This window comes from Myotis myotis, unplaced genomic scaffold (genome assembly GCF_014108235.1).
Source record: "Myotis myotis isolate mMyoMyo1 unplaced genomic scaffold, mMyoMyo1.p scaffold_m19_p_2, whole genome shotgun sequence".
Taxonomy (NCBI): Eukaryota; Metazoa; Chordata; class Mammalia; order Chiroptera; family Vespertilionidae; genus Myotis; species Myotis myotis.
The window spans coordinates 85267601-85295593 of record NW_023416324.1 but is presented as its reverse complement, the minus strand read 5'-3'; the positions used below and the strand labels follow the sequence as shown (position 1 = coordinate 85295593).

Sequence of the window (27993 nt, the reverse complement as noted above, 5' to 3'; positions counted from 1 at the left end):
ACTTGCACTAAAAAGCAGGGCTATGAAATAGTGAACAAGAAAATAGTTAAGAGTAGGGAGGAATATTTTGGCAGGGGTGGAAAGAGTTATTAAGATGTCCCTTACCACAATTGATGTATGTGTTAATTATACTGACATTGCTAAGTGGAACTCAACAAATATAGATAATTTATTTATTTACTATTTTTTTTATTGATTTCAGAGAAGAAGGAAGAGGGAGAGATATAGAAGCATCAATGATGAGAGGGAATCATTGATCGGCTGCCTCCCGCACACCCCTAACTGGGGATTGAGCCCACAACCTGGGCATGTGCCCCTGACCGGAATCGAACCCGAGACCCTTCAGTCGGCAAGCTGATGCTCCATCCACTGAGCCAAACCAGCTAGGGCTAAATATAGATAATTTAAATACATCAGTACCTGATGCACAGAAGGTACTCAAATTCTGAATTAAGTCAGATTAATTAATACAATAAACCCTTAATTTTCTAGACCTCAATTTAATGGACTAAATTTAACAGACTAAATTTCCAGTCCGTATGCCATATATGCAAATTAATACCCTGTTAATTTTAAAATGCTTATTTTAACCAAGATTTGCTTATAATTAAATTAACAGGTTATTTTTGTTATTAATTCAGTTATTTTTAACAATTTTATAGGCCATATGTTGGAAAAACACTATAGTAATTTCACAAACATAAATAAATATTACATATCTACAATTTCACTTCACATATTTAAATCCAAGAATCACCCCTCATAAAAATGTTCCGAGAATGATTAGCATGTGATCACAAAGCATCATGAGCGGTCACTGGTTCTGTTGTCACATGGTCTAACTTTCTGCAGCAGTTGTAACTCTCTTAGGCTGATGTTCCCATGTGCTATAAGCCACACCCCAGGCCCCAGCCATGTGCGTTTGCTTACTCTGTGACTGGTGACTGCATGAATTTATAGACCTATTCACTATAAATTTAAAATTACTGTAATACACATAGAAAATTTTTCTGTGAAATTAAAACTTTTCATACATACTTAAATTTAATTACACAAATGTGTCTACATAAGTAAAAACAGGTTAACTAATTTGTCAGTTTTTTAACATATGCATTTGGAAAACCTATTTTATTACTAGAGGCTTGATGCACAAACTTTGTGCATGGGTGGGGTCCCTAGGCCTGGCCAGAGATCAGGGCCTATCAGGGGCAGTCTCACCCAGTCCTGTTGGGTGGGGCTGCTGGGGCTGCTGGCGGGGGCCTGGAGGCCTGCCAGCTGCCAGATAGGGCCTGCTGGATGGGGCGGGGGGAGGGATGGGGGAGGTTGGCTGGCTGTGGGAGCACACTGACCACCAGGGGGCAGCTAGCTCTTGCATTGAGCGTCTGCCCCCTGGTGGTCAGTGTATGTCATAGCGAGCGGTTGAGCAGCCTTAGCATATCATTAGCATATTATGCTTTGATTGGTTGAACGGATGACCAGATGACCAGACACTTAGCATATTAGGCTTTTATTATATAGGATGGATTTTCAGCTTTAACATACACCCCCTTGCCTGAATTAGTTCCTTATATCAAGGTTTTACTGTATGTTAATACTCCTAAATTAATAATGCTTATTTTGGAGCTAGAACCTTTATGAATGTGTTTTGTAATTTCAAAGCTTCATCTCTAACAACTTTTCATCTTTAAGATACCAGCTACCCTTCTTCAAGAGAATCTTTTTAAAAAGTAATTTCTTTTTTCCTGTTTATTTAGTGAATATTTGACCATTGCAGTGTATAAGAAATGTACAGAAAGTTGTCAAGAAGAAATTAAAATCATCTCTAATGCCAACATCAAGAGAAAACTACTGCTCACATTTGGATGTTTTTCTGAGCAGTATTTTTTCTAGTTATGTAACATATACATTTAAGAAATAAAATCATATTATACATATAATATAGCTTACTTTTACACTTAGCACTTGAGAATTCTCTGAAATGGTTACTTTCTTTTAAAAATTTCATTTTTAATGGTGGCATTATAGTTCATAAGGATGTACATACTTTGAATGTTCCCCTAGAAACATTTAGGTTTATACTTCCAATGGGTAGTTTTAAATTAGCTTTGAATATCTACGGGCATATTCTTTACCCAACTTTCTGATTGTTTTTTAAGGTTCTTTATATACATTGCAAAATTGCTTTCCATTAGTATTTAAAGAAATAGCCTTTAAACTATTTTTATATTTTGTGAATTTGATAGGTAAAAAATAGTACTTAATTTTCATTTGCATTTTATTATAGTGAACAAGGGTTGCACATTAAAAAAATTTTTTTGTAATTTAAATTTCTTTTTCTGTGGTTTTTTTTTTCATGTCTCATGCCCACTTTGTTTTTTTTTTCTTCTTAAACATCCTTTTATTGATTTCAGAGAGGAAGGGAGAAAGAGAGAGAGATACAAACATCAATAATGAGAATCATCAATCATCTGCCTTCTACAAGTCCCCTACTGGGGATAGAGCCCACAGCCTGGGCATGTGCCCTGATCAGGAATTGAACTGGTGACCTCTTGGTTCCTGGGTCAGTTGATGCTCAACTGCTGAGCCACACTCAGCTGGGCCCCACTTTTCTAAGTAAATTTTAAAGACTTTTACTATAGAAGTAATAAATGTTTAGAAACATAAGTACACTGTCATGTTGTTAAAAATAATAGTTTGCCTTTCAATTTTAAGTTTATATAAGAAAAAATTTTATAATCACGTCTTCTGAGTTTTCCCTTTGTTTTCTTTTATTACTTTTATACCTATATTTTTCTTATCTTGAAATCAAATATTCACCCATACTTTCTTTAGTTCTTAATAGTTTAGTTACCCCCCTCCATTATGTAAACCTGTGATTTACTTGTAAAGAATGATAAAAAAGTAAAACCTAAATTTACTTTTCCCCTAAGAGTTAACTGTTTATTGTCTCAGTAACGTTCACTGAACAGTCCCCCTCCCCCCTCCAATTTGTGATGCCATGTTTACCTTACACTGACTTACAGTCTTTGCAACTCTGAGCTATTTGTCAATTCTCATGCTAGTACCCTCACTGTTGTCATTATCATCACTTTAGACTACTTTATATTTGATAGGGCAACCTCTCCACCCCTACCACCATGTTCTAATTATTTATTTTTGTTCAAACCTGTTTTGACTATTCTTTCCCATTTGTTCTTCCAGATGACCTTTACAAAACATTTTCTCAAGTTAAAACTTGTTTAAAAGCCAAATAATGTTTTGGTAATTTTAATACTGAATTTACATTTAAATGATAATAAGAACACAATAATCTTAATATGACATTTTAACCGAAGCCTTTTAAAATTAAAGCCCATGTTTTTAATTTAAAACCATGGTGTTTTAAAGACCATGAGACTTGACATACAATACAATAAGGTGTAGTCACAAAGGAGCAAAGCGTGAGCGCCATGTGCTGCCCTCTTGTGGGAGAATGAACAAGAATCCACCTCAAAGGTAAGCATCAGAAAGTCAATTACGTCCCATGACTGGAGAGATGCCTTTTTACTACCATGACTAGTTTCTTCCTAACTAGCCTGTCACATACATGAATTTTTTATCTTTAGAGATTTATTCCTTTCAGCCTTAACTTCATAATGTTGTTCATTTGAACCACAAAACACATAAAATCACTGGTTATTTTTGCAATTTTCCCAAGGATCTTAGATGCCTAGAAATTAATTCATTATATATATTGGGTGCCTTAAGGCGTTAGGGCTTAATTCTCTTGGTAAACCCTGGTTGAGAATAGGCTTACCTTTGCTATATATATATGTGTGTGTGTGTGTGTGTGTGTGTGTGTGTGTGTGTGTGTATATTTATTTATTTTTTTTCCTGATATTGTAAATCCTCAACATTTAACAAAAGTATACCAGGGAGATTCATTTTACCTGGCTTGCTGTTGGTCGTTTTTTTGGATCCCAATTCAACATTTCAGTCATAAGCTGAATAGCTTCATTACTGGCATTGGGAATAAGAGTTTTTAAGTTTATAGGAACACACTGGGGAAAACGGAAATTCATCGAGGATGCAAGCTGATACCCTTCTGGCCAGTCACTCTGTTTAAGAAATATGTAAGTTGGGGGGAGAGCAAAAAGAAATTAGCAATCAATTTAAAAACATAGTAATAATACACAAATCACATGTGAAAATGTCAATGTTGATTCATATAATGTGAGAATGAAATACCAGGCCATATATACAATTCAGTGCTACAAACAGTATATTAAAAACATTGAACTGAGAGTTGGGGAAAAATGAGAAGGCACTTTTATAAATTTCAAAATATTAAACTCTTATCTAGTATTTGGGCGATCATGATGATGATGACATCCCAGTGACTTTAAACAAACTAAGGACACCTGCTTTACAAGGTGTCTGATTATGACAAAGATCCTCATTATATGTTATACATTGCATCCAATGTTGAAAATTGCACATCGCTGGGAAATAGCAATTATCTTAAAAAGTTTTAATAGCTACTGTTAACCATAAGGCACACACTAATTTAATTAGGCTATAATTATATGTAGTTAAACTTACTAAGTATATCCCAGAAAGTAAGATCTAGCTGAAGGAAATAATTAATTGAATAGTATTCAGTTCAGCCCAGCCAGTGTGACTTAGCAGTTGAGCATCAACCAGGAACCAAGGGATCACTGGTCGATTCTCAATCAGGGCACATGCCCAGGTTGCAGGCTACATCCCCAGTAGGGGGCGTGCAGGAGGCAGCCAGTCATGATGGTTCTCTCTCATCAATGTTTCTCTCTCTCTATCCCACTCCCTCTCTCTCAAAAAAATCAATAAAAATACATTTTAAAAAAAGTATTGAGTTCAAGAGATCAAATGTCCATGGCAGAGGTGTATAAAAGGAAACAAGAAAAGGTTAAGAGAAAATAAGATCCAGGACACCTGGGATAATGGGCATTCACAGAGCAAGTAGGAAAGTTTCTAAGCAAGGACGTCTATGTAATTGTCAGTTGATCATCAACCCAAAGTTAAATATACAGAATTCTACTTAGAGCATTTTCCCTTTGGTTCTTAAACAAATGCAAGCACCTTTTTTCTTCAGTCTGGTGGGATTCTTGCTTTTCATAGTCCTCATTCCACCCCAATTTAAGAAAAATTAAGAATTATAAGAAAATTAACGGTTAAATCCTAAGCCTACTTGAAAATATCAGATAGCTAGGCAAAAGTTATAATCAAAAGTTATAACAACTTAAAGAGAAGAGTACTTACTTTTTTTGGAGTCCCTAAAACTTGGCAAATTTTAAAGATTTCATCAACCTCACTTGTCCCTGGGAAAAGTGGTCTTAATGTATATAGTTCAGCCATTATACTCCCAACAGCCCACACATCAATGGGAGAGCTATAAACTGAAGATCTTAATAAAACTTCAGGAGCACGGTACCTGTGAAAATAGAAACAAAATGAAACGGACTATTTTGATTGTGGTTTCAAAGATGGAGTGGCAGGAGGATTCTACTCTGTTTGGTCAAGCTTTTCAGTCACAGAACAGGTATTAAGTGCTTCTGTGCATCAGGCACTTGCACAATGTGCTGGGGTTAAATTGGACATCACACGTTTTCCCAGACCACAAAAGTCAGTAGGGCTGGAGACTGATATAAATGAATTTATCCGAATAGTCTACAACAGGAACTCAAATGAATAAATATGGAAATGCAGTCTGTGATATATTAAGAAAAAGGGCTGGGAACTCTGAATGGGAACAGATATATTCTGAATGGCTACAGTTGCATAATTTTACAAAGCATTATATCCATGATATAACCCGAGGAAGAATAAAAAAACAAAAGATTAACAAGATTATTCTGAATAGTGGGTTTTTTTCCTTTTTTTTTTTTTTTTTGCTTATCCGTTTAGAAGTCCTGATTCCCTCAGCTGACTCAATTTCCTCAATTGACAATATTTTTAATTAATAAAAATACTCTAGCTATAAGAGCAAAAGTTCCTGGTGGAGGATAGTCTCAATTCTAACTCTTTCTTCAGCATTGAAATGTGTAAATATTTCAGACCAAATGTTTTGCAGTATTGCCCTTTGCTTCCATTCAGAGTACCTTTGACAGCTTTACTGAGCTACAATTCATAGAATATACAGCCCATCTGTTTAAAAGTGTGTGATTCAATGGCTTTAAATATATGCACAGATTTGTGTATCATCAGGAACAAGCAATTGTTTCCATTATCCTAAAAAGAAACCCACACCTCTCCAATATTCCCTATGCTGCCAGGAATAATTTATTTTCTGTCTCTATTGATTTACCTATTGTGGACATTTCATATTAATAGAACTATATACTCTCTAGTCCTTTGTGACTGGCTTCTTTCACTTAACATGTTTTCAGGGTTCATCCATATTGTAGCATGTATCAGTACTTTTTCCTTTTAAATACTGAATAATAATCTGGATTGGTGACCATGCAATACAGTGTACAGATGATGTGTTGTAGAACTGTGCACCTGAAACCATGTCACCCTAACAAATTCAATTTAAAAAAAGTTAATGAGGACGGTATTCTACTAAGTAAACATATATAAATAAATGCTTAATAATAGTCCATTGTATGGACATATCACGTTTTGTTTATACATTCATCAGCTGTTTTGATTATTGTTGCTTCTTTGATTATCACTGCTCTGTAGTATAACTTGAAGTCAGGAAGTGTGATACCTCCAGCTTTGTTCTTTTTTCCCCTCAAGATTACTTTGGCTATTCAGGGTCTTTGGTGGTTCTATACAAGTCTGGCAATTTTTTGTTCTATTTCTTTGAAAAAATGTCATTGGGATTTTGATAGGGATTGCATTAAATTTGCATATTGCTTTGGGTAATATGAACATTTTATATTGATTCTTTCAATCCATGAACACAAAATATCTTTCCATTTCATTGTGTCTTTTAAAAATTTATTTCAATAATGCTTTGTAGTTTCCAGTATATAAGTCCTTCACATCCCTTACGTTTATTCCTAAGGTATTTTATTCTTTTTGTTGTAGTTGCAAAAGGAATTTTTAGAAATCTCTTTTCCTGAAATTCCATTATTAGTATATAGGAATGTAGTGGATTTTTGTACATTGATTTTGTATCCTGCAACTTTACTGTATTTATTTATTGTTACTAATAGTTTTTTTTGCTGGAGTGTTTAGGGTTTTCTATATCAAGAATTTGACCCCAAAGGCAAGGGAATTAAAGGAAAAAATAAATGAATGGGATTATATCAAACTAAAAAGCTTCTGCACTGCAAAAGAAACCAACAACAAAATAAAAAGGCAACCAACCAAATGGGAGAAGATATTTGCAAACAACAACTCTGATAAGGGGATAATATCCAAAATATATGGAGAACTCATACAACTAAATACTAAACAAACAAACAATCAAATTTAAAAATGGGCAGCCCAGCTGGTATGGCTCAGTAGTTGAGCATCAACCTATGAACCAGGAAGTCATGGTTCGATTCCCGGTCAGGGCACAGGCCTGAGTTGCAGGCTCAGTCCCCAGTGGGAGCATGCAGAAGGCAGCTGATCAATGATTCTCTCTCATCATTGATGTTTCTATCTCTCTCTCCCTCTCTAAAATCAATACAAATGTATTTAAGTAATAAAATACAAATGGGCATAGGACCTGAGCAAACACTTCTGTCAAGAAAACATACAAATGGCCCAACAGACATATGAAAAAATGCTCAACTTCACTAGCAATTAGGGAAATGCAAATAAAAACTACAATGAGATACAGCCATGCACCTATTAGAATGGTTATTATCAACAAAACAAGTAATAACAAGTGTGAAGAGGTTTTTGAAAAAAAGGAACCCTCATTCACTGCTTGTGGGGATGTAAACTGGTACAGCCACTATGGAAAACAGTATGAAAGTTCCTCAAAATAGAGCTAAGAATAGAGTTACCATATGACCCAGCAACCCCTCTTTTCTGTATCTACCTGAAAAATTTAAAAAACATTTATTCACAAAGACATATGCACCCCTATGTTCATTGCAACATTATTCACAATAGCCAAAACATGGAAACAACTTAACTGTTCTTTGCTAAATGACTGGGTAAAGAAGATGTGATCTATACAGTGGAATACTTAGCCCTAAAAAAGATGAAATACTGCCATTTGTGATAACATGGATGAATCTTGAGAGTATTATGCTAAGCAAAATAAGTGAGAGGAAAAGTTAAGAACCATATAATTTCACTCACATGAGGAATAGAAAACTGAAAGCAACAAATGAAGAAACAAGAAAAACAAACAAAACCTCATAGCCACAGACAATAGTATGGTGGTTACCAGAGGGAAGCGGGTTGGGGAGTAGTAAAGGGTAAAGAGGGACAAATATATGGTAATGGAAGATTTGACTATGGGTGGTGGGCATACAATGCAATATGAAGATAATGTACCACAGAAATGTACATCTGAAACCTACATAATCTTATTAACCAATGTTACTCCAATACATTTAATAAAGAGAAAAGGGAAACAGGCATTGGCTGAGACTGTCCTGGGCAAACAGGGGCAAATGGTTACTCTATCTAGCTCAGTCTTCTGACTTCTTCTTTTCTCTAACTACATTTTTTCCCTTAGCGACTTCATTCAATCTTGTGCTTTTTAACATTGAGGTCTTCTAACTTTACATCTTCAGCCCAGCTCTCTCTCCTAAACTACTGATCATAGATCCAGCTGTCTACTTTGACATCTCCCCGTTTGTCTCATATACATTCGCTCAACCCAAAACTGAACTGTGCTTCCTCCACCTCCCTCACCGTTCCCTAGCATTCCCTATCTCAATTAGTGCTGACTCCATCATTCCAGTTGTTCAGAGGAAAAACTTGGAGTCTTGACTCCCTTATATTATAGCCCCACATCTGATTTATCAGGAACTCATGTTTGCTCTACTTTAAAAACATACCCAGCATCCTATACCTCTCAATACCTCCACAGCCACCAGATCCAAGTCACTATCATTTCCTTCTCAAATTATTAGAACAGTCTCCCTGCTTCTGTCCTTGCTCCTCTAAAATCTATTTTCTTTATTATTGTTATTATTATTATTATTATTATTTAATCCTCAACTGAGGGTATTTTTCCATTGGTTTTTAGAGAACGTGGAAGGGAGAGGGAGCGAGGGAGGGAGAGGGAGAGAGAGAGAAACATCAATGTAAGAGAGACACATTGATTGGTTGCCTTCTGCACGTGGCCCTAGGGCAGGGAGCCTGGAACCAAAGTATGCGCCCTTGACTGGAATTGAACCTAGGACCTTTCAGTCCTCAGGCCGAGGCTCTATCCACTGAGCCAAACCAGCTAGGGCTAAAATCTATTTTCAATACAACAGCTAGAGTGATACTTTAAAACATGTCAGATCATGTCTAACCTCTTCTCAAAATCCTGCAAGGGCTCCCCAGTCACTCAGATTAAAAAGCCATTACAGTTCTTTCATTGACCTATGAGATCTGCCATCCCCACACACTCTGACCTCATTTCCTCCTTATTCACTCTGTGCTCTACAGAATCCACACATGGCTCTCCGGTATCAAGGCCTGTACCCTCTGCATTTTCTCTCCCAGAAAAGCTCCTGCTTCCCAGGCATGTCTTCCCAGGCTCTTCTCAGCGAGACCCTCTATTTACAATAGCAGCATTCTCTTTCTCCTGTATCTCCCCCAACTCCCTGTCCCTTTCCATATTTTATTTTTCTCCATTTGATATACAAATATTCTTATTCTTACTGGAGTATAACGTACATACAGAAAAATGTACATATCATAAGAGTACAGCTTGATGACTTTTCACAAACAAAACACCCATGGTCCCAGAACCCAGATCAAGAAACTGAGTATTTTCGGCATCCCAGAAGGCCCCTCTCCTGCACCCTTCCAGTCACTACTACCCTCCCCACCTCTGCATGTAACTGCAATCCTGACTTATTTAACAACATAGATCCGTTTTCTTTATTTTTACACTTTACATAAATGGGTCATACAGTATGGTCTCTTGCTCTCAAATTATATCTGGAAGATTCATCCATATTGTTGTATGTAGTTATAGACCTTTCACTTTCATGGCTGTAAAGCATTTCACTGGGTGAATATATCATGCCCTTGGTGATATGAATAGTTTGAAGTTTGGGACTATTACATGTGTTTTGATGAACACGTGTTATGTCTTTCTGTTGGTATTTGTATTGTAACTTATATGTGTATGAGGCAGGGTTTTTTTTTTTCTGTTTAGTTCACTTCTGTGTTTCTAGTGCCTAAGATAGTATCTGGCACATAGTAGATGTTCAATAAATATTTGCTGAATGAATGAATGAATGAATGAAATCCTTTTTCCTTCTCTGTCATAATTTAGTATAGTCTGAACCAATCCTTTTTCTCCAAAGAATACAAAGTCACTTCTTTACTTTGTTTTAAATATTGGATATGAAACCTCCAAATGATTTGTCACAATCCACTGGACGAAAACTTCAACACAGGCATTTGCCTCTGGAGAGCTGCATAAAACTACTCACCATCGGGTAGATACATAATCAGTGTATGGTGGCTGGGATCTTAATTCTCTTGCAAGTCCAAAATCAGCAATTTTCACAAGTTCTGGACCCATACAAAGCAAGTTTTCTGGTTTCATATCCCTATGAAAAAAACCTGATAACAACAATAAGTTATCATATTTAAATGTATTTGACTTATAAACAAATAGAACTGAGCCTCTCTGTTATAACTAGGAATGTGAACTTGGGGGAGGTGGGGAACAACCATGTTTATTATCTAAAAAGTGATGGGAGGTAGAGACTCTGCTTTCAAAATAATTTGGCAAGAAAGTACACACAGTATATTGTAAGGTCATTAAAAATAGCATGCATTTCTATTTGTGAATCCAGTAAATTCAGGCACTGGCTAGATACTGCCACATTATGATAATCTCCATTAATCTGCAAAACAAACTTAAGGTGGTTTATGATCACTGTTTGTAACAGATGAGGAGATTGAGGCCCAGAGAGAAGTAGCCCAATTAAAGCTTGAGGAGGGCTGTGTAATCAGGCTTCAGTTGATACAGCTGCTCTTACTACTGGTCTATCGCATTTAACATGAAAATCCTTGAATATAATCACTTACTGGAAAAGTCTATTAAACAAAAATGGAACTCCACACATTTTAACCAATTTCTTAATTAAAAAAAATATTTTATTTAATAGCTGATTTCTTCCCTGGCAGCTGCTTTATTGAAAAACATGATAATTAAAATGCTTATTTACCAAACAATCCTATATAATAAAGGGCTAATATGCAAACTGACTGAACGGCCAAACGACCGGTCACTATAACATGCACTGACCACCAGGGGGCAGATGCTCAAGGCAGGAGCTGCCCCCTGGTGGTCAGTGCGCTCCCACAGGGGGAGCACCGCTCAGCCAGATGCCTGGCTCACGGCTGGCTGGCAAGCTCAGCAGCGGTGGCGGGAGCCTCTCCTGCCTCCGCGGCAACGCTAAGGATGTCCTATTGCCAGTCAGACATCCCCTGAGGGCTCTCGGGCTGCAAGAGGGCGCGGGCTGAGGGACACCCCTCCCCGGAGTGCATGATTTTCATGCACTGGGTCTCTAATATATAAAATAAATGGTTAGCTATGGAAGATAAAAGGTAGCACCAATAAAAATGAGGCAGGAAGCCCAGGAAGAAGAAAAACATGAAAGCCCTCTTTGCAAATTTCTATGGGAGATCTAAAGCACACTGCTTGTACACAAATGTGTTCTAATGTCCTTGCAACATGGTCATTGATTGTAGTGATCATCATGAGAGGGTTTTCATGTAGCTTTGGGCCAGGGAGACTGAGCCTAAACTCTCTTAATTCTGTCAAAGCCAGTGTGGGTTCTACATTTGTGAAATCCACAACAGTTTTAAACTCAGCTTACCTGGTACTTCATACTCAAAATAGCTATTACGATCCATTTCACTAACTTCCAAGAGTAATATATTGCACTTTTATAATATGAAGACAGGAATGGGAACACATGTGATGGTATAGTGACATTAATCCATAAAATCTTATAATAAAACCAATTATATATTTGTACAGTTCACATTTTCCCCATCTTCATTAATATGAATATATTGGAAACTTGGTCCTATTTAAAAAGTATTTTCTCAAAATATTGCATCTGGGATGCTTATCAACTATAGTGAAATAAAGTTTTGTTAAAAGTTCTATTATTCTTTTAAAAAATATATATTTTTATTGTTTTCAGAGAGAAAGGAAGAGGGAGAGATAGAAACATCAAGGATGAGAGAGAATCATTGATTGGCTGCCTCCTGCACGTCCCCCACTGGGGACCGAGCCCACAGCCAGGGCATGTGCCCTGACCAGAAATTGAACTGTGATCTCCTGGTTCATAGGTCAACGCTCAACCACTGAGCTACACCGGCCGGGCAAGAGCTCTATTATTTTTAGAGTCCGGTTTCCCAAATCACTGTGTAGTCAATTATATAGCTAACTCTAGATTATTCATGTTTTTACTTTCAGCAGAAATTTTTAAATCCCAAGCTAACTTCCTTCAATCCCTTGTCTTCTGAAGTTGCTGATGGTTTATATATATCCAGGGAAACTAAAACAATTGTTTTACTAGCCTGTATTTTATTATAAAAAACAGAAAATTCTTTCCAAAAATCAAACAATCCATGAGGCTTTTGATTTTCCATATCACACTTGCTTCAGTAGCATAAAGTAACTCAGGCAGATAGCAAGAGTTAACATGCTGAGCAGTTTCAGTGGCATGATATATTCACCCAGTTCTATATTTTGGGTTGAAGATCAGGAATCTATCATGAAAAATTAAAATAGCATACGCAGTTTATTTCCATGTAATTAACAAATGACTGACTTTTACCAATGGTTTGTAGTATGTTAGCATGGGTTTTAGACTTTTAAAAACCTTAAGTTTATAGACAAACAACTGGGGATTCAGGAATATTCTTACAATGCTTCCTTGGAATTCCCCATGGCATTTTTTGAAAATAAATTATTTCCTGTAACAGTTAAAGGAAAATATAAAATATGGGATGAAACATGAAAGGAGACTAATAATGGTATTTTTTGAATGCTTATGTTCAGCATGCAGCAATGGTATAGCAAAAACTTTTCTAATTTAATATCCACACATCTAGCGATTCTAAACAAATGTTCGCTGATTTTTTAAAATAATACCATACTAACTTTTTTGGAGTAATTGTTCTAGTTTGGTAGATATGCAAAAAAGTATGTAAATTAAGATTATATAAATAAGAAATTCATAAAAATAAGATCACTTGCTCTAATTTCACTCAAACAACAGAGACAACTACTGAGGTGAGGATGGAAGATGAGGTGGCTATCCCTGAGCGTGAGTATAAGGGCTGTGCCTATCTGTGCCCTCCTGTCCTCTGTGTCTGGCAAGGAGCCAGGTTCATATAAAAATAAACCTTTGTTAATGAAATGAAAAAAAAAATAGACACAACTAAATTTAAATACCAAGGGAAACTATAAAATATCACAGCACGGGTTATTTAAACTACTTAAATATTAATGGTCTTGGTAGATGGGAAGCACCCCATCTTTTCCAAAAGTGGGGCCATATATATATATATATATAATTTTTTTTATTTCTGTGGTGAAATTAGGGGGAATAAGATTGCAGGACGGGTTTATGATGACAGACTAAAGGCTGATGATGATCAAACTGTTAAAAAATTCTACTATAAAGGAAGATAATTATAGATTATAGAAATTTTATTTTATATAGAATAAAAATTCTAAATTACTTAAACAAAATATCAGTATGTATAGGCACATACTCCAAACTTGCAGTTATCCAAATATAACAGTATTTAACAGTTATATACAATTCCTGTGCATAACCTTGACAATAATCCAAAGAGGCAGGAAGCGAAACTTAAAAGAAACCTACCATGTTTATGGATAAATGCCAGCCCTTGTAATATTTGATACATAATATTTCTGATGACTGACTCAGGGAACAACTTGTTTCTGTGAAGAAATGAAACAAACAACAGTCATTTAATGCTGCTAACCAACCAACCAAAAGCAGTAAGAGGGTTCCTCCTCCCTTGAAGCCCCTGTGGCCTCATAATACTGGCTAAAGGTATGCTGTACAGTTTCATAGTGCTAAAGATCATAAATTTCAAAATGAAAATTAGAATTGTTTTTGTTTCACTGGGTGGTAAAAACTCAAATAGCTAAATTCTATAGCTAAATTCTAAACTGGTTCAAGAGGAGCAAAGTAAATTGGAAAAGTAATAACTATCAGATAAGCCAAGTATGCAAATCTATACCATGTATGTAGGCTTTGAGGTTTAAGGACAGAACTGCTTCAGTTGTACAGTGTGCATTGGTACTGTCCAATAAAAATATAATGAGCCACAAATGAGAACCACTTATATGCTTAACAATGGTTTACTTAACCCAATATTTACAAAATATTACTTTAATATGCAATCAATATAAAGAAATTACTAATGAATTTACATTCTATCTTTTGTTCTAAGTTTTTAAAATCTGATGTGTAATTTATTTTACATTTACTAGTATAGCTCAATCCAGACTAGCCACACTTCAAAATGGCCATATGTGACTAGTAGCTACTGCATTCATTGGACAGTGCAGTTTTATATGGTATTTACACAAGGCCCAAAGAAAGATCCAAATAAAAGCTAAATTAAGGATGGCAAATATTAATCAATAGTATACCACAAATTAATGTGACCAACATTAATTCTTTGATGCTGAATTAATTCTTCTTTGACCCTGAAGCCATGTCATATTTTGGAAATAATCATTTTAAAGTTTTTCAACTTTATTATAATTTCAACATTTTCTAACATCTTTATTTCAGCATGATTGACTGGATTAATTTAGAATGTTTATTTGAGCATTCCCAACATATGAGAAAAGGCCTATTTTTTTAAGTTATATTATTAACTGTATTATATGATTATATAATATTTCAAAATGTCTCACCAAATGGGCTAGAAGCAAACAATAGAGAAAGATAAACACTGATCAAACTTGAAAATAGTATTTAAAAAATTTTTATTTGTTGATTAATTTTGTCTTGAGAGAAAGAGAAAGAGGGAAGAGAGAGAGAGAGAGAGAGAGAGAGAGAGAGAGAGAGAGAGGGAGACAGAGAGAGAGACCCTGACTAGGGAAGGAAACCATAACCTTGGCATAATGGGATGATGCTCTAACCAACTGAGCTACCCAGCCAGGGCCTACCAGTAAAAATGCTATTGGTCATATAGTATTGAAATATTTTTAAAACTCACTTTTATAAACTATACCTTTTAAAAGAAACAAAATATTTTTATCCTTGCCAATATTTTTATTTTGCAAAAAGAATGCTATATGCTGAAGGTACAGTTTATAGCAGTGATGGCGAACCTTTTGAGCTCGTGGAGTCAGCATTTTGAAAAACTCTAACTTAACTCCGGTGCCGTGTCACATATAGAAATTTTTTGATATTTGCAACCATAGTAAAACAAAGATGTATATTTTTGATATTTATTTTATATATTTAAATGCCATTTAACAAAGAAAAATCAACCAAAAAAATGAGTTTGTGTGTCACCTCTGACACGCATGTCATAGGTTCGCCATCACTGGTTTATAGTATCAGAACAAAGGTTAATGTATATTGGTCTCCAATTGAAATGGAAATGTTTACTTGAACAAAAAAGGCTTTTAATCTGGATCCTCAAAACAATGTTTCAGGAAGTTAAGCTACCAAAAACGAAGTGTAAAATTACCACTTAACTTCAAACAGCCCTCTACGATATACTACACTTGTACCTTTGACAGTGAATAATTTTCTATATGTCACTTTTATTTCCACTTAATTTATAAAAGCAGAATTGAATAATGAAATTCCAAAGTTGATTCTTTTTAGTGTTCATTTGCTATTACATTAACCACTTCCACGGACATATATTTATATGTACTTAATTTTTTCTTCAAGAAGTACATCTCAATATATCATGCATATGTTTATCATTTCATATACTTTAAACAGCATAATTAGAAGCCAAAAAGTTAAGATTACCCGTAACCTCACCACCTAATTAAGAAACTATTTTGATTTTTCCATATTCCAATGCAATTCTAATCCATTTGCATGTATAACTTTTATATTGTGTCAATGTTACATAGATACAATTTTGATTTCTGTTTTTTATCTACTTACAAGCATTTTCATAATCTTATATAATTATTACTTTTAATGGCTAAAAAATAATTCTATCAATATTATGCACTATAATTACCAACCTATTCTACCATTGATAGTTATTTCTTTTAAAATAGTTTAGAACTAAATAAAGCTTTGTATAGTCATTTAACAGAACATATCATGGTAATTATGAAGATTATATATCAGCATTAAAAAATGCCTGTTAAGTGAATGAATCAAATAAAATAGTATCACCACTAAAATCACAATATGCAAAAATCATGCATGCTTGTATAGAAGGGCTAGAAAGAACTCTAGAAAATAAATACTGATTTGGGAGGTAGAAATCTTTACTTTTACTTTAACTGCTATTAATGTTATGATGATATCAGCCTGGAAAATCATAGGCATTCAATAAGTATTTTTTTTGAAAGACGGAAAAATATGATTAAAGAAAAATTCCCTCATCATCCTGAGGCCTTGAGTATATGTGTGTATGAAAGAAATACCGAAAAGAAATCAACATCATTCTACTGGGAAATTTATTTCTAAAGTATTTGAAGATCGTTTGTTCAACTCTGGCTTTAAAAGCAGGCAAAATTTTGGACATTAATCTCCCAGATGTGACTGTCAGCTACCTCCAAAATATTATCCTCCCCACCCTGCCTGTGTGGCTCTATGGTTGAGCGTCAACCTGTGAACCAGGAGGTCACAGTTCGATTCTATGGTCAGGGCACATGCCCAGGTTGCAGGTTGTGGGTCCAATCCCCAGGGGTGGGGGGCGGGCAAACAAGGCAGCCAATCAATGATTCTCTCTCTTGATATTTCACCTCTCTGTCTCCCTCTCCCTCCCTCTCTGAAGTCAATAAAAATATATTAAAAAAAAAAAATATTATCCTCCCAAGCTCATGGCAGATGACCGAAGCTTTCCCTCTTTAGATTCTGTTCATAGGCTTAAAAATTAAAATGAGAATTTCCTTGGGATGGGCAACATTAAATTTTATCATTCACTTAAGCATTCTAATTAATGAGTTTATTAAATCCTTTTTAGAAAGCTATCCATTCCTCCCTCCATCCTTTCATTAACCTTTCACAAGATACTTGGGAGAGCAATGAAGATAATTTTCTCAATTTTGCCCAAGACCAGTTTTACTACTGAGTATTAAATTATAAATAGATTTTTGTTTCAAAAAGTACAGATAGTATGTGTGTTTTTATGAAACATTAATTTTGACTTTTAAGAGATTACAGCAGAAAAAATGGTGGCTATGTCATAGCTAGTTCTTCAATGTTAGATATTATCCTTTGATGATGATAACAATTAATTAATTTAAATCCACCTTTTGGAGAGATAAATCTGTACATTTTAAAGTATGACATATTGAAGGGATCTGAAATTTATGGAGGAGATAATGGGGGAAATATAATTTTCATAAAATACAGACATACCTGTCTTTCATTAATTGATAGAGGTTTTCTTTCATATATTCAAATATAAAATAAAGATGGTCATTTTCTCTGATAACTTCTTTTAGTTTAATCACGTTGGCATGATTAAGTTTCTTCAGAGACTACAACACAGAAAATAAGCAATAACATTCTTATAGCAAAGTTATAGAAGTTGGCAAAATCTCATCAATGCTAGGTATGATAATCAATTCATTAATGAATTAAGTTTTAATATCTACAATATTTACATCTAAAAACATCTTAGAACACCTACTTAAAGTAAGCAGTAAATTGTTTTAAGCAATGAATGTAACTGTGAAAATAAACCAAGTCAACAATATGTCACTTTTTTCTCAGTCTATTAACTAGGTTTACCTTTGTTCTGATTTAACTATCTAAAATCCCATGCAAAAGTCTCCAAAAAATTTACAGAAGTCATACAGCATAAAATATAAAGAAATGGTATATAGTGAATTAAAAAGTTAAAATGCTCTTTTACAAGTGAGAGTGTACTTTCAAATATATGGTTAGAGTTATTTTCTGTTCTCAACTGACACTCTGATGAGAAATGAAAAATTACTTTAGAAAGATAAAGGAAAAGTAAGAAATATAATTATCGTTGTACTGCTTTCTACAAAGAGAAGAATAGTCTCCTTAGCCACTTTTTGAAACAGAAATGAGAGAGGTGTGGGGTAGAGCTAAGGCCTTCTCCTGTTCTTTTCACCTCTAGGATTTTACCTTAACTTCTCTCAAGTTCATACATTCATCCCAAGAATAGAACTTTCTCTTCATCCTGAAATTTAAAAAAGTTAGTTTAGTGTACAGGGACTAAGAACTTGAAAACACAAATTACACCATTGGCTTTCTTACTGTTAGTTCACTTTGGGCAAGCTATGTTATCTCTCTTCCCTCCTTAAAAACAAATCACCTCCTTTCTATATATCTCAAGGCTATTTGGTATAAGTTCACAACTATGTCATATCTGAAATTCTGCTTTAACACAAAGGTGAAAGAATTAATCTTCCTTTCTGGATGAATTCTTACATTTCCCTACTCAGTTTTATTGTGCTTCTCTAGAAGGACTCCTTTCAAAAGTCCCCTCCTCTTTCTAGAACTTAAAACATAAATATGAAATACTATAATTAGATGGAGTAGGGAAAGAAATGACACATTTTGGCAGCAAATTTAGTGAGATATTTTGTCTGACAACTTGTATATCATTACCTCAGCTTTAAACAAGATGCCCATAAAGTTAACTGATTTATTTAAATCAACAATAATTCAGAAGTAACCAAACTTTAGAAATAGTTTTCTTGAATTTTGTTTTTATTTCCCCTCTTCCATGCTAATGTTGGTTACCATTAGCGATAAATCTATAAAAAGTGAATTTAGGGTAATAAGGTAATTCCACTATATATATAGCATAGATAGAGATTATATTATTTATATGAATGGATTTTTAGTCACCATACAAAATGAGAGACAAGAAAAAATAGGATTCATATTCTAAAAAATGTTTTGTCAGGTGTAGAAATTACAAGGCTGGATAAGGAAAAATGAAAACCCTATATGCCCTACTGTTTTCATGTAGTATTGTAATTTCCTATTGAGATGTCCTAGAACAGTGATGGCGAACCTATGACATGCGTGTCAGAGGTGACACGTGAACTCATTTTTTTGGTTGATTTTTCTTTGTTAAATGGCATTTAAATATATAAAATATCAAAAATATACATCTTTGTTTTACTATGGTTGCAAATATCAAAAAATTTCTATATGTGACACGGCACCAGAGTTAAGTTAGGGTTTTTCAAAATGCTGACACACCGAGCTCAAAAGGTTCGCCATCACTGTCCTAGAAGATTCCAGGGAAGCTTAGGGTTTTCCTTATTTATTAAACTAACCCATAGGGATTATTCTGAGCCTCTACAAGAGTGTGATACACAGGCATACGGAAATAAATAAAGGAAAGGCAGCATAAAGAATTAGCAGCACATCATGGTAGTCAAGAATGTAGGTGTGGAACTGTACTGCCTGGATTCAAATCCTCACTCAGCAGCTCACTGATTATATGACCTTGGAGAGATTACTTAATAACCTCTCTGTGCCTTAAATTCCTTAGCTATAAAGTAGAAACTTCTGCATAAGAAAAGCTTATTGTAAACTGCTTAGTTCAGCACTCAATAAATACTAGATGTACTAAAATATACGATGGTCTATATAAGACATGTGTTCGCAAGCACACAAAGGAAAAGAAAGATGGGTTTCAAAGGTAAACTTTACATTTTTCTGTATGTACGGTACCTTTTGATGGCCACCAGCTCCCCAGATTCGTTACTCTTGCCCATCAGTACACTCCCATAGGTGCCATCCCCCAGCTGTCGCATGGTCGTGTACCGGTTCATCTTGGAAAAATAATGCAGCAGAAGTTGTTGATTGCAATGGCTTCTTTGTTGAAAATAAATTTAAATGCTTCTTTGTTTTTATTTGTTTTTGCTGGTAGACTGTTGTTGCTATACTGGTAACAGGGTTGTCATCATTAAACATAGGCTCTTCCCCAAGATTATGTAGGTTCATGAGCTACAGCAATAAGGAATGTGGCAAGGAAACAGTGCATCCATTCTTATGAACACCCTATAAAAATAAAAACAATTTTCATTAAAGAATCTCTTTAAAAAGTTACTGGTAACCTATAGCACAGGGGAAGATTATAAATAATATAAACACCAATGTGTTAAACATCTGTCAGCAAATCATTTGTGCCTTTTAGAATGACGTTCACATGTAGCAGAATAACACTCATTTGGCGATTGCTTCATTTACATGGTATGGTGCTATCGATCCCATGAATGTTCAATAAATATTGGCCAAATGATGTGTGTGATCCCTTTTTTATTGAATATAATCTATATTATTCTAAAACAGACCTTGGAAAGTCAGACATCTATACTATATCAATTATTTGAATCAATGTCTGCATCATATTTAATCTGACCCACAATCCCTTCCGTGAAACTCCTAGGCCAGATTTGTTTGGAATCCAGGAATTTTCATGTTTTAGAAAAGTAATATGCTGCATATGCCATATGTTATATAATGCCTCCCATTAGCCTCTTAACCGTACCTACAGGAAAATGTATGAAAAGTATACTAAGTAAAATAAATAAAGACTACGAATGGCCTCACATCATTCAGGTCATATTTTGTTGCAAATGAGTTTGCACAAATTTATTTTTAAATTTTCATTTTTCAGAATTTTGTGGATTTTAAAACTACAAATAAGGGACTGTGGACCTGCATATATTTGAAGGGCACAGGTTTAGATAGACTGTACTTTCATTACTATAACTACAGAAAAACAAAGCACTAGCCTTAGTGTTGACTTCATTACATTTGTTTCCTCCATTGCTCTCTCATAGTCCACATTTGAAGAAACTATTTCTTAGTTCATACCTATTTTTCATCCTTATTTTGCTTTTTAATATCTCTATTATTTACAAGGCTTTATACTTATTGCAGAATTTTGGCACCATTATAAGAGTGTTTCAAAATGCCTTTTAGAAAAAATAAAAATAAATAAAATGCCTTTTAGAATTTGGTACTTCATTAATTTCATTGTAGCTCTGTTTCATTTCTACAAAATCACATCAAATCATTGAAATTGTTTGTCTATTACATGCATAAATTTAGGATCAATAAGGATGTGATGTCGTTCTCAAAGTAACTAAGTTTTCCAATGACAGGTTTTCTGGAGAAAGAACAAGTGTAGAGAAGTACAGTGAAACTAGTTATTTCCTACATTCAGAAATGTATTTGTTCACAGGAAACTTTGGAAGAACCCTTTGGGGCTTTTCAATAATAGGGAGTATGGATTAATTTATCATTTATTTTACTTCATACATGATTTCCACCCTTTCAAAGCCACAAGGGAAATCACTTAAACTATGTTAAATCTGTGGCCAAGATCTTGAGAATAAGATCATGATAGTAGCTTCCAGTTCTATTTAGGAGTTCCTTCATTTTTTCTCAGCTTACGTCAAAGCAAATGGTTTTATCAAATGCCAGCACATGATTCCATTTATGTAGTTTTTCGCAAGTGGCCTTTACATTATACATAGATTCTAAATATTAAGATAATAATATAGAAAAAGGCAATATCCCTCTGCAGGGTACCTGACCAAAACATGTATTTGCTTTTATTAATTTTTACTTTATCTGCATAAGGAAATATAATTTTGAAAGCTCTCTTGTTTCATACTATGTGCTATGATTAAACTATGGACTGAAACGTATTTCCTTTAATCATTTAGAATTTTACTAAATCAGTATTTTGCAATTTACTATCAACATGTTAAATTACTTGACATTCTTTTCTAGCTACCCTATTTAAGGTGACATACTCTCTTTTAAGGAAATGGTGCTCTCTATAGGTTTACTGCATAAATAACAATACCGAGAATATACTTGTCCAAAAGGACATGATGTCCATCATACCAGTAAAATTATAAAATAAAAGCACAGGAGGATTAAATAACCTACCTATGATCAATCAAATAATCAAAGATGGAGTCAGTCTAATACTTGCATTAGCCTGAAACTGTGGGTTTTTAAAATACTTTTTTATTGATTTCAGAGAGATAGAAACAGCAATGATGAGAGAGAATCATTGATTGATCGGCTGTCTCCTGCATGCCCTACACTAGGGGTCAAGGCCACAACCCAGGCATGTTCCCTGGAGAATCCAACTGTGATCTCTTGGTTCATAGGTTGATGCTCAACCACTGAGCTGCACTGGCCAGGCTGAAACTGTGGTTTTTTTAGTGTAGTCCCTAACTTCTAAACAATCTATTCTTATTGTCTTTTACAATCACTGATAGAGCTGAGTGCAAGAAACCACTCCTCCTTTCTCCCAAACCATTCAGAATTACCCTACAGCAAAAGCTGCCCCACCTTCAGATTCCTAACCCAACTCTTTACCCTAAAACACAAGATGCTACTGACAAATTGGAAAGTACAAGTTGTGCCCACTAATTAACAAAATCCTGGGGCTACATCTGGGTTATCCTATGCCTGAAGGACATAGTAAAAATAATAAGGCCAGAAACAGGGAGGGGAAAGAAAATGTAAGGGAGACAGGCATCTACCTGGGGCTCCCCTCATGAACATTATGTTTTACTTCACCCTGGAAACTATTTAATTAATACAATAGGATAATAGCAGTATCTCTCCTTTGACAATTTGCTGCATATACAATTGTTTTCATGTTAACAGCACGTTGCTTGAGACGGAAATTAAAGAGGGAGATGCCCAGGTAGGAAGAGAAATTCAGGGGTAAGAGGGTGTCAGAAATAGTAGTCAAAACTTTACCTTACAGGCCTTAACAGCCTGTAAAAGTGGAATTAATTGGCTTTCTTTTCCACTGTTAAGACCATGAACCACCACCATTACCGGTGCTATTAGCACAACAGATCATTCAGTCATCAATCACTTTCCGAATTTGGCCTCAAAGCCCAAACAGTTTTAGAGTGGCTATTGGAAACTTCGTCCCAGGCCTGACCAACCGACTTTCAAATGTACACTGGGAATACAAAGTCTGTTTCAAGTGAGATGGCTATAGGATAGGGAATACGTACATTCAGGGAATAAATTGGACATGGCCATTTCCCAGCTTCTTTCATAGGGAGGAAGGTGGGGTAGAATGGTGAAAATCATATATATGACTCTACCTGACCTTTTAGTAAAACAAATTTACATACTATGCTCCCAAACAAAAATTTTGGAAAGGTCTCTTTTGATTCAGATCATTACAAAATAAATAGCTTTCCAGGGTGAGATGCTAACCATTTCAGCTGTCCCCTTACAATGGCGTAATGTGCAGAGGCATAGACATAAAAGTATTTAAAAATAAAATCATTATTCCCATGTATCTACTCACAGAAACAACTACGTTTATAAGTGTAGCATAGCAAGGTCCTAAACTGATTACTAGTCAAAAGCAGTATATGTAATTTAAGAAACATAGACTGCCTATGGGTCCCCAGTTCACACACTACACTATTTCTCTACAAGTTACATATATTCTTCTCTGTTGACCTATGGAAAGCTAATTCTGGAAAATAGGCAGGTAATAACATGATTTCTTATGTACATGAATATTTTCATACATATTTATTTCCATATATATGCAACAAGGCAAAACACAAGTACATGCAATGTAACTATGATCCTCAATTTAACAGAACTGTTAGGAACTTGGAATTATCTACAATCAAGCTACAATATTTACTTACTTTCCTATGGGTTAAACAAACCTTATGTTCTGATTTCATGAAAAAGACATTTATTTAGAGGCTTAATTATAGATCTACATGAAATAAATACCCATATAATCTCTCTCCCGTTCTATTTTTCATATTTTTATCTAAGTGCACAATTACTGTAAACTTAGCTTTATTCTGAAATAGCTTCTGCCAGTTAAGTTGGGATTGAGATAGGATTAAAGAAGATTAACACAGAGGGCAAAAGGAGGGTAAGACTTGTGTCTGCCAGTCACTTAACAGATATCGTTTGGATATCTTCAACTGGTCTATGCAGAACCTACTGTGATGATATCACTCAAAGGCTGGCATTAACGTTTATTATTTTAAAAGTAATGTCTTAATCACTAAGTTGTTTAAAAAGCAAAACAGAAAAATGATTTCAAACTAACTAATATGTTTACAGAAATTAAAAGGGCAGCTTTTACAATGGGAAAACAAAGATTCCGTATTAAAATATAAAAGCATGAGTGCTTTGTGATAATATTCACAAATCATTTTAAAACTAAACAAAACCAGAACCCCGACGAAGAGATCAAACAGCCTTGCCCAAGACCAGCCTCCTTCAGAGAAAGTATCTCCCTTCCCCGTCAAGCAGCGGTGAGCTGGGGGTGGGGAGATAAAGGAAGGCCCAAAGACTGAAAAGTAACTTTTGTCTCCACCACTATTTTGACTCAATGGGTTGTCTGTCTGATTAAAATAAGTCTGATAACTTTGGCTCTATGGAATTCCGTTATCATTAGAACAAATGTTCGCTCATTTAAAAAAATTACCTAAACACAATTACAAGAACCTTTCCTTTTAGAATTGAGGTTACGAACCACCAAAAACCAGTTTTATTGCTCCCCCCACCTTCCAACCCATCTTATTTGCAGTAAAGAAACGGTTTTCGTTACACCGATGCTCTGAGCCTTTTTCTGCAAACCTTAAAAGACTTCTCCCTTTTTAATTTTGTAGTATGTAATCTGAACTCAATGCGCTGCCTTCGCGAGACCCCGCCCGCCTTCACTCCTGAAAGTAATTCCCCCCCAGCCAAGCAGTAGGCGGAGATGTGAGTGTGTGTGTGGGGGGAGGGGGGACTAAGGAAGGGGTTCGAGGGAGGGGTCCCTCAGATCATGGGTGTCCCGCCGTCACCCTCCCACCTGGACCAAACCCCGCCGGCTAGGAGCGCAGGAAAGTGGTCGGGGAGCTCGGAGAGCAGGACGCGTCGGCGCAGGCCGCCCGCTCCGCCCCGCCCCTCCCCTCCCGGCCTCCTCCCGCTACCGGCGTCCAGGCCCCTTCTCTCCTTGGAGGTTGGCCCTGGTAGGATTGGGCGTCGAGGGGACATGTCGGGCCGGCCTCGCACGACAGATTTGAACTGGGCTGGGCGGAGGGTGGAGGCCCCGCAGCCGGCTCAGGAATACCTGCCCGCGCCGGCCGCTTACCTCTTCTGCTCGGGTGTGAGGCCTCGGCGTCTTGTGTGTTTCATCTCCTAGGAAACCGCAGGGGTGCGCCAGCTCGTGCGCATCCGGCCGGATTACACCCGCCCACTGAGGGGCGTGGCCTACACGACAGGCCCCTCCCACCAGGCCAACCCCGCCCCTGAGCCGCTCGGCTCCCTGAAGGGCGGGGCTTCCGGAAACACCTGGGCGTCTTTTGAGCTTATTTACATTTCTGCCTTTTGGGTCTCTGCCTTTCAGATTTGGGGTTTGGGGGAGTCTTGATTACCTTTTCAGTTCTCTATAGAAAGTTGATTGGTTTGCCTTTTATTTTGTTTGGTTTTTGCTCCAATTCATTCTACCAAGTCTTGCTTGATTCACTAAATCTGGTACCCAGACTTGGGAAGGGCAAGATATAGCATATCTTGGCCTCTTCTATTGCATTTCCTCTTATATTGGTCAATTCCTCAAGTATGTGTTATCTCTTAGGTCGCACTTCTGAGTTTGTTTTTATTTATTCATTCAGAGAACCTACTCAGTTGCAGTCACAGTGTTAGATGGTGGTATTTACAAGATGAATGACTGTGTGAATAAATGAATAAATAGTAGTAACTAGCCTAGAGTTCAAGAGGAGGATACAGTTACGTTATTGCCAAAAAAACAAAAAACAAAAAACACCCTTCAGACTGGCTTGCTAAAAGGGTCTATAAATCAGAAGCACGACACATGAAGCAGTGATGTATTTATTTAGTAGTTATCTATTAGGTGTCAGGCTCTAGGCTTGACACTAAGAATAATACCAAGGTAGCAAGACAAATGCTCATGGCCCTCTCACAGCTCAAAGTGACATAGACAGGCAAAGTAAAAAGCATAAATCAGATTATGGAGATCTTATATGCACCATTATGAAGACTAAGCCAAACCATTGGGCAATAGTGGACCTCTGAAGAATTTTCCACAGAGGAGTGACACGTTCACATTCGCATTTTAGAAAGATCACAAGAGCAGTGGTGGATAGGTGGATTTGAGCAGTGAGTCTGGAGGCAAGAGAAAGACAAAGAAGCTACTATAGTTTATCAAGAGAAATTATGAGGATCCAACTATAGCAGTGATGATGGAAATAGGACTGAGAAGGACAGATTTCAAGGGATATTTAGGAGTTAAAATTGACTGGACTAGACTATATTGCTTAGATGAATGGTAGATAGTGGTATCCACAACTAAGTTGGAAAATATTGGAAGACAAGCAAATTTGAAGAGAAAGGGCCTAGTTTCAAAAATTTTGAGTTTGAGAAAAATCCAAATGGATTTTTCCAGATGGAACATGGTTTTTATCATGTTCACAGCTTATAGCTTTCTACCAGAGCAAGGAAGTCGGTGCCACTTAATGATATACAACATCATCTTAGCTAAGAGCTACCCCAGTGCTGAAGCCCTCTGAACCTACCTCAGACCTCCAGAGGTTGCAAGCAGAAGAGCGTTGTCTCTATAACATGTGGAAGAGTGCCTGGTGATGAATAATTCATCAACATTTGATGAATAATGATACAGATTATTTCCTTTAGCAGTTCATGTTCTAGAACAGGAATTTGCATTTTACAGTCTGGTAGGAGCTGTCTTTTAGGCTTGGTTGACTTTTGTTTTTACAGAGATATTCTTATCAAATTATTCCTTGGATTTGTTTTACTGATGCAAAGCACCGCCTTTGCATTAGAAGCATTAAAATTTTGTTTTAAACACGGAACAATTTATTTTCATTTTTTAAAATATAAATTAATTGGAAATAATAAAAACAGGCAAATTTAAAATGAGAAAATGAACATTATCTCCAATATTTTGCTGTATTTTCCCCAGTTTATTTTTAAACCAAGAATTTTATTAAACATAAAAGCTGTTATCACTTAAGAAGCCAGTCCTCTAAACAAACAACTGATTTTCACACTAAACAAGGAAAACCATTTATCACCATATAAGTAGATTTTCCACTAAAGCAAGACTATGTGTGGATGTGTTGGTTTTACCATGTTCACAGCTTGTAGCTTTCTACCAGGGCAAGTACGTCAGTGCCACTCAATGATACACAACATTACTTGGCCAAGTGCTGAAGCCCTCTAGACCTACATCAGAGACTGTCCCAGAAGCTGTAGGCAGAAGCCAGGGAGGGGCTCACCTCCAAAGGCATTAAACCCAAAACACTTGATTGGAACTTTAGGCACAAAACATCCCTGTGGAGGACCATGACCATCTGGAAGGGGCAAGGTTGGGAACCTGAGATCAGGCTTATCTGTCAAGAAGCAGCTACTTTGCTGCATTATGTTTAAACAGACTATTCAGTTGACTTCATTCCTGTCACAAATAAGTCGAAAGCTTGTCCTGCTCAGGAGGAAGTAATAAATTATATCACTGCGAGAATGTTCGCTTCTGTCAAATGAATTTGTGGAACTGATCTTTATCTATATGTTTCTAGGTCCAGCAACTTTGTTTATATGTTATATTCACTGACTTAGGAGATTTTATTGTAATATGATATATCATCAAGTT

The 27993-nt window shown here is 35.9% G+C and overlaps 1 protein-coding gene across 7 annotated transcripts in view; it reads right to left on the bottom strand.

Moving 5' to 3' along the window:
- Positions 1 to 25577, bottom strand: part of MAK (male germ cell associated kinase) — a 55401-nt gene extending 29824 nt beyond the window's left edge. For 5 of the 7 annotated variants that reach the window (XR_004974334.1, XM_036351950.1, XM_036351945.1 and 2 more), the window contains exons 1-8: positions 25459 to 25577; positions 20022 to 20351; positions 18456 to 18510; positions 17718 to 17839; positions 13995 to 14074; positions 10569 to 10701; positions 5278 to 5449; positions 3930 to 4097 (exon numbers count right to left, since the gene is read on the bottom strand). Coding sequence is in view for 6 of the 7 variants with exons in the window: in XM_036351950.1 (XP_036207843.1) it covers positions 3930 to 4097; positions 5278 to 5449; positions 10569 to 10701; positions 13995 to 14074; positions 17718 to 17839; positions 18456 to 18510; positions 20022 to 20122 (831 nt within the window). In the remaining variant the exon portion in view is untranslated. The other 2 variants (XM_036351946.1, XM_036351949.1) reach the window with 2 other exon arrangements.
- Between the last annotated feature and the right edge of the window lie 2416 nt (positions 25578 to 27993).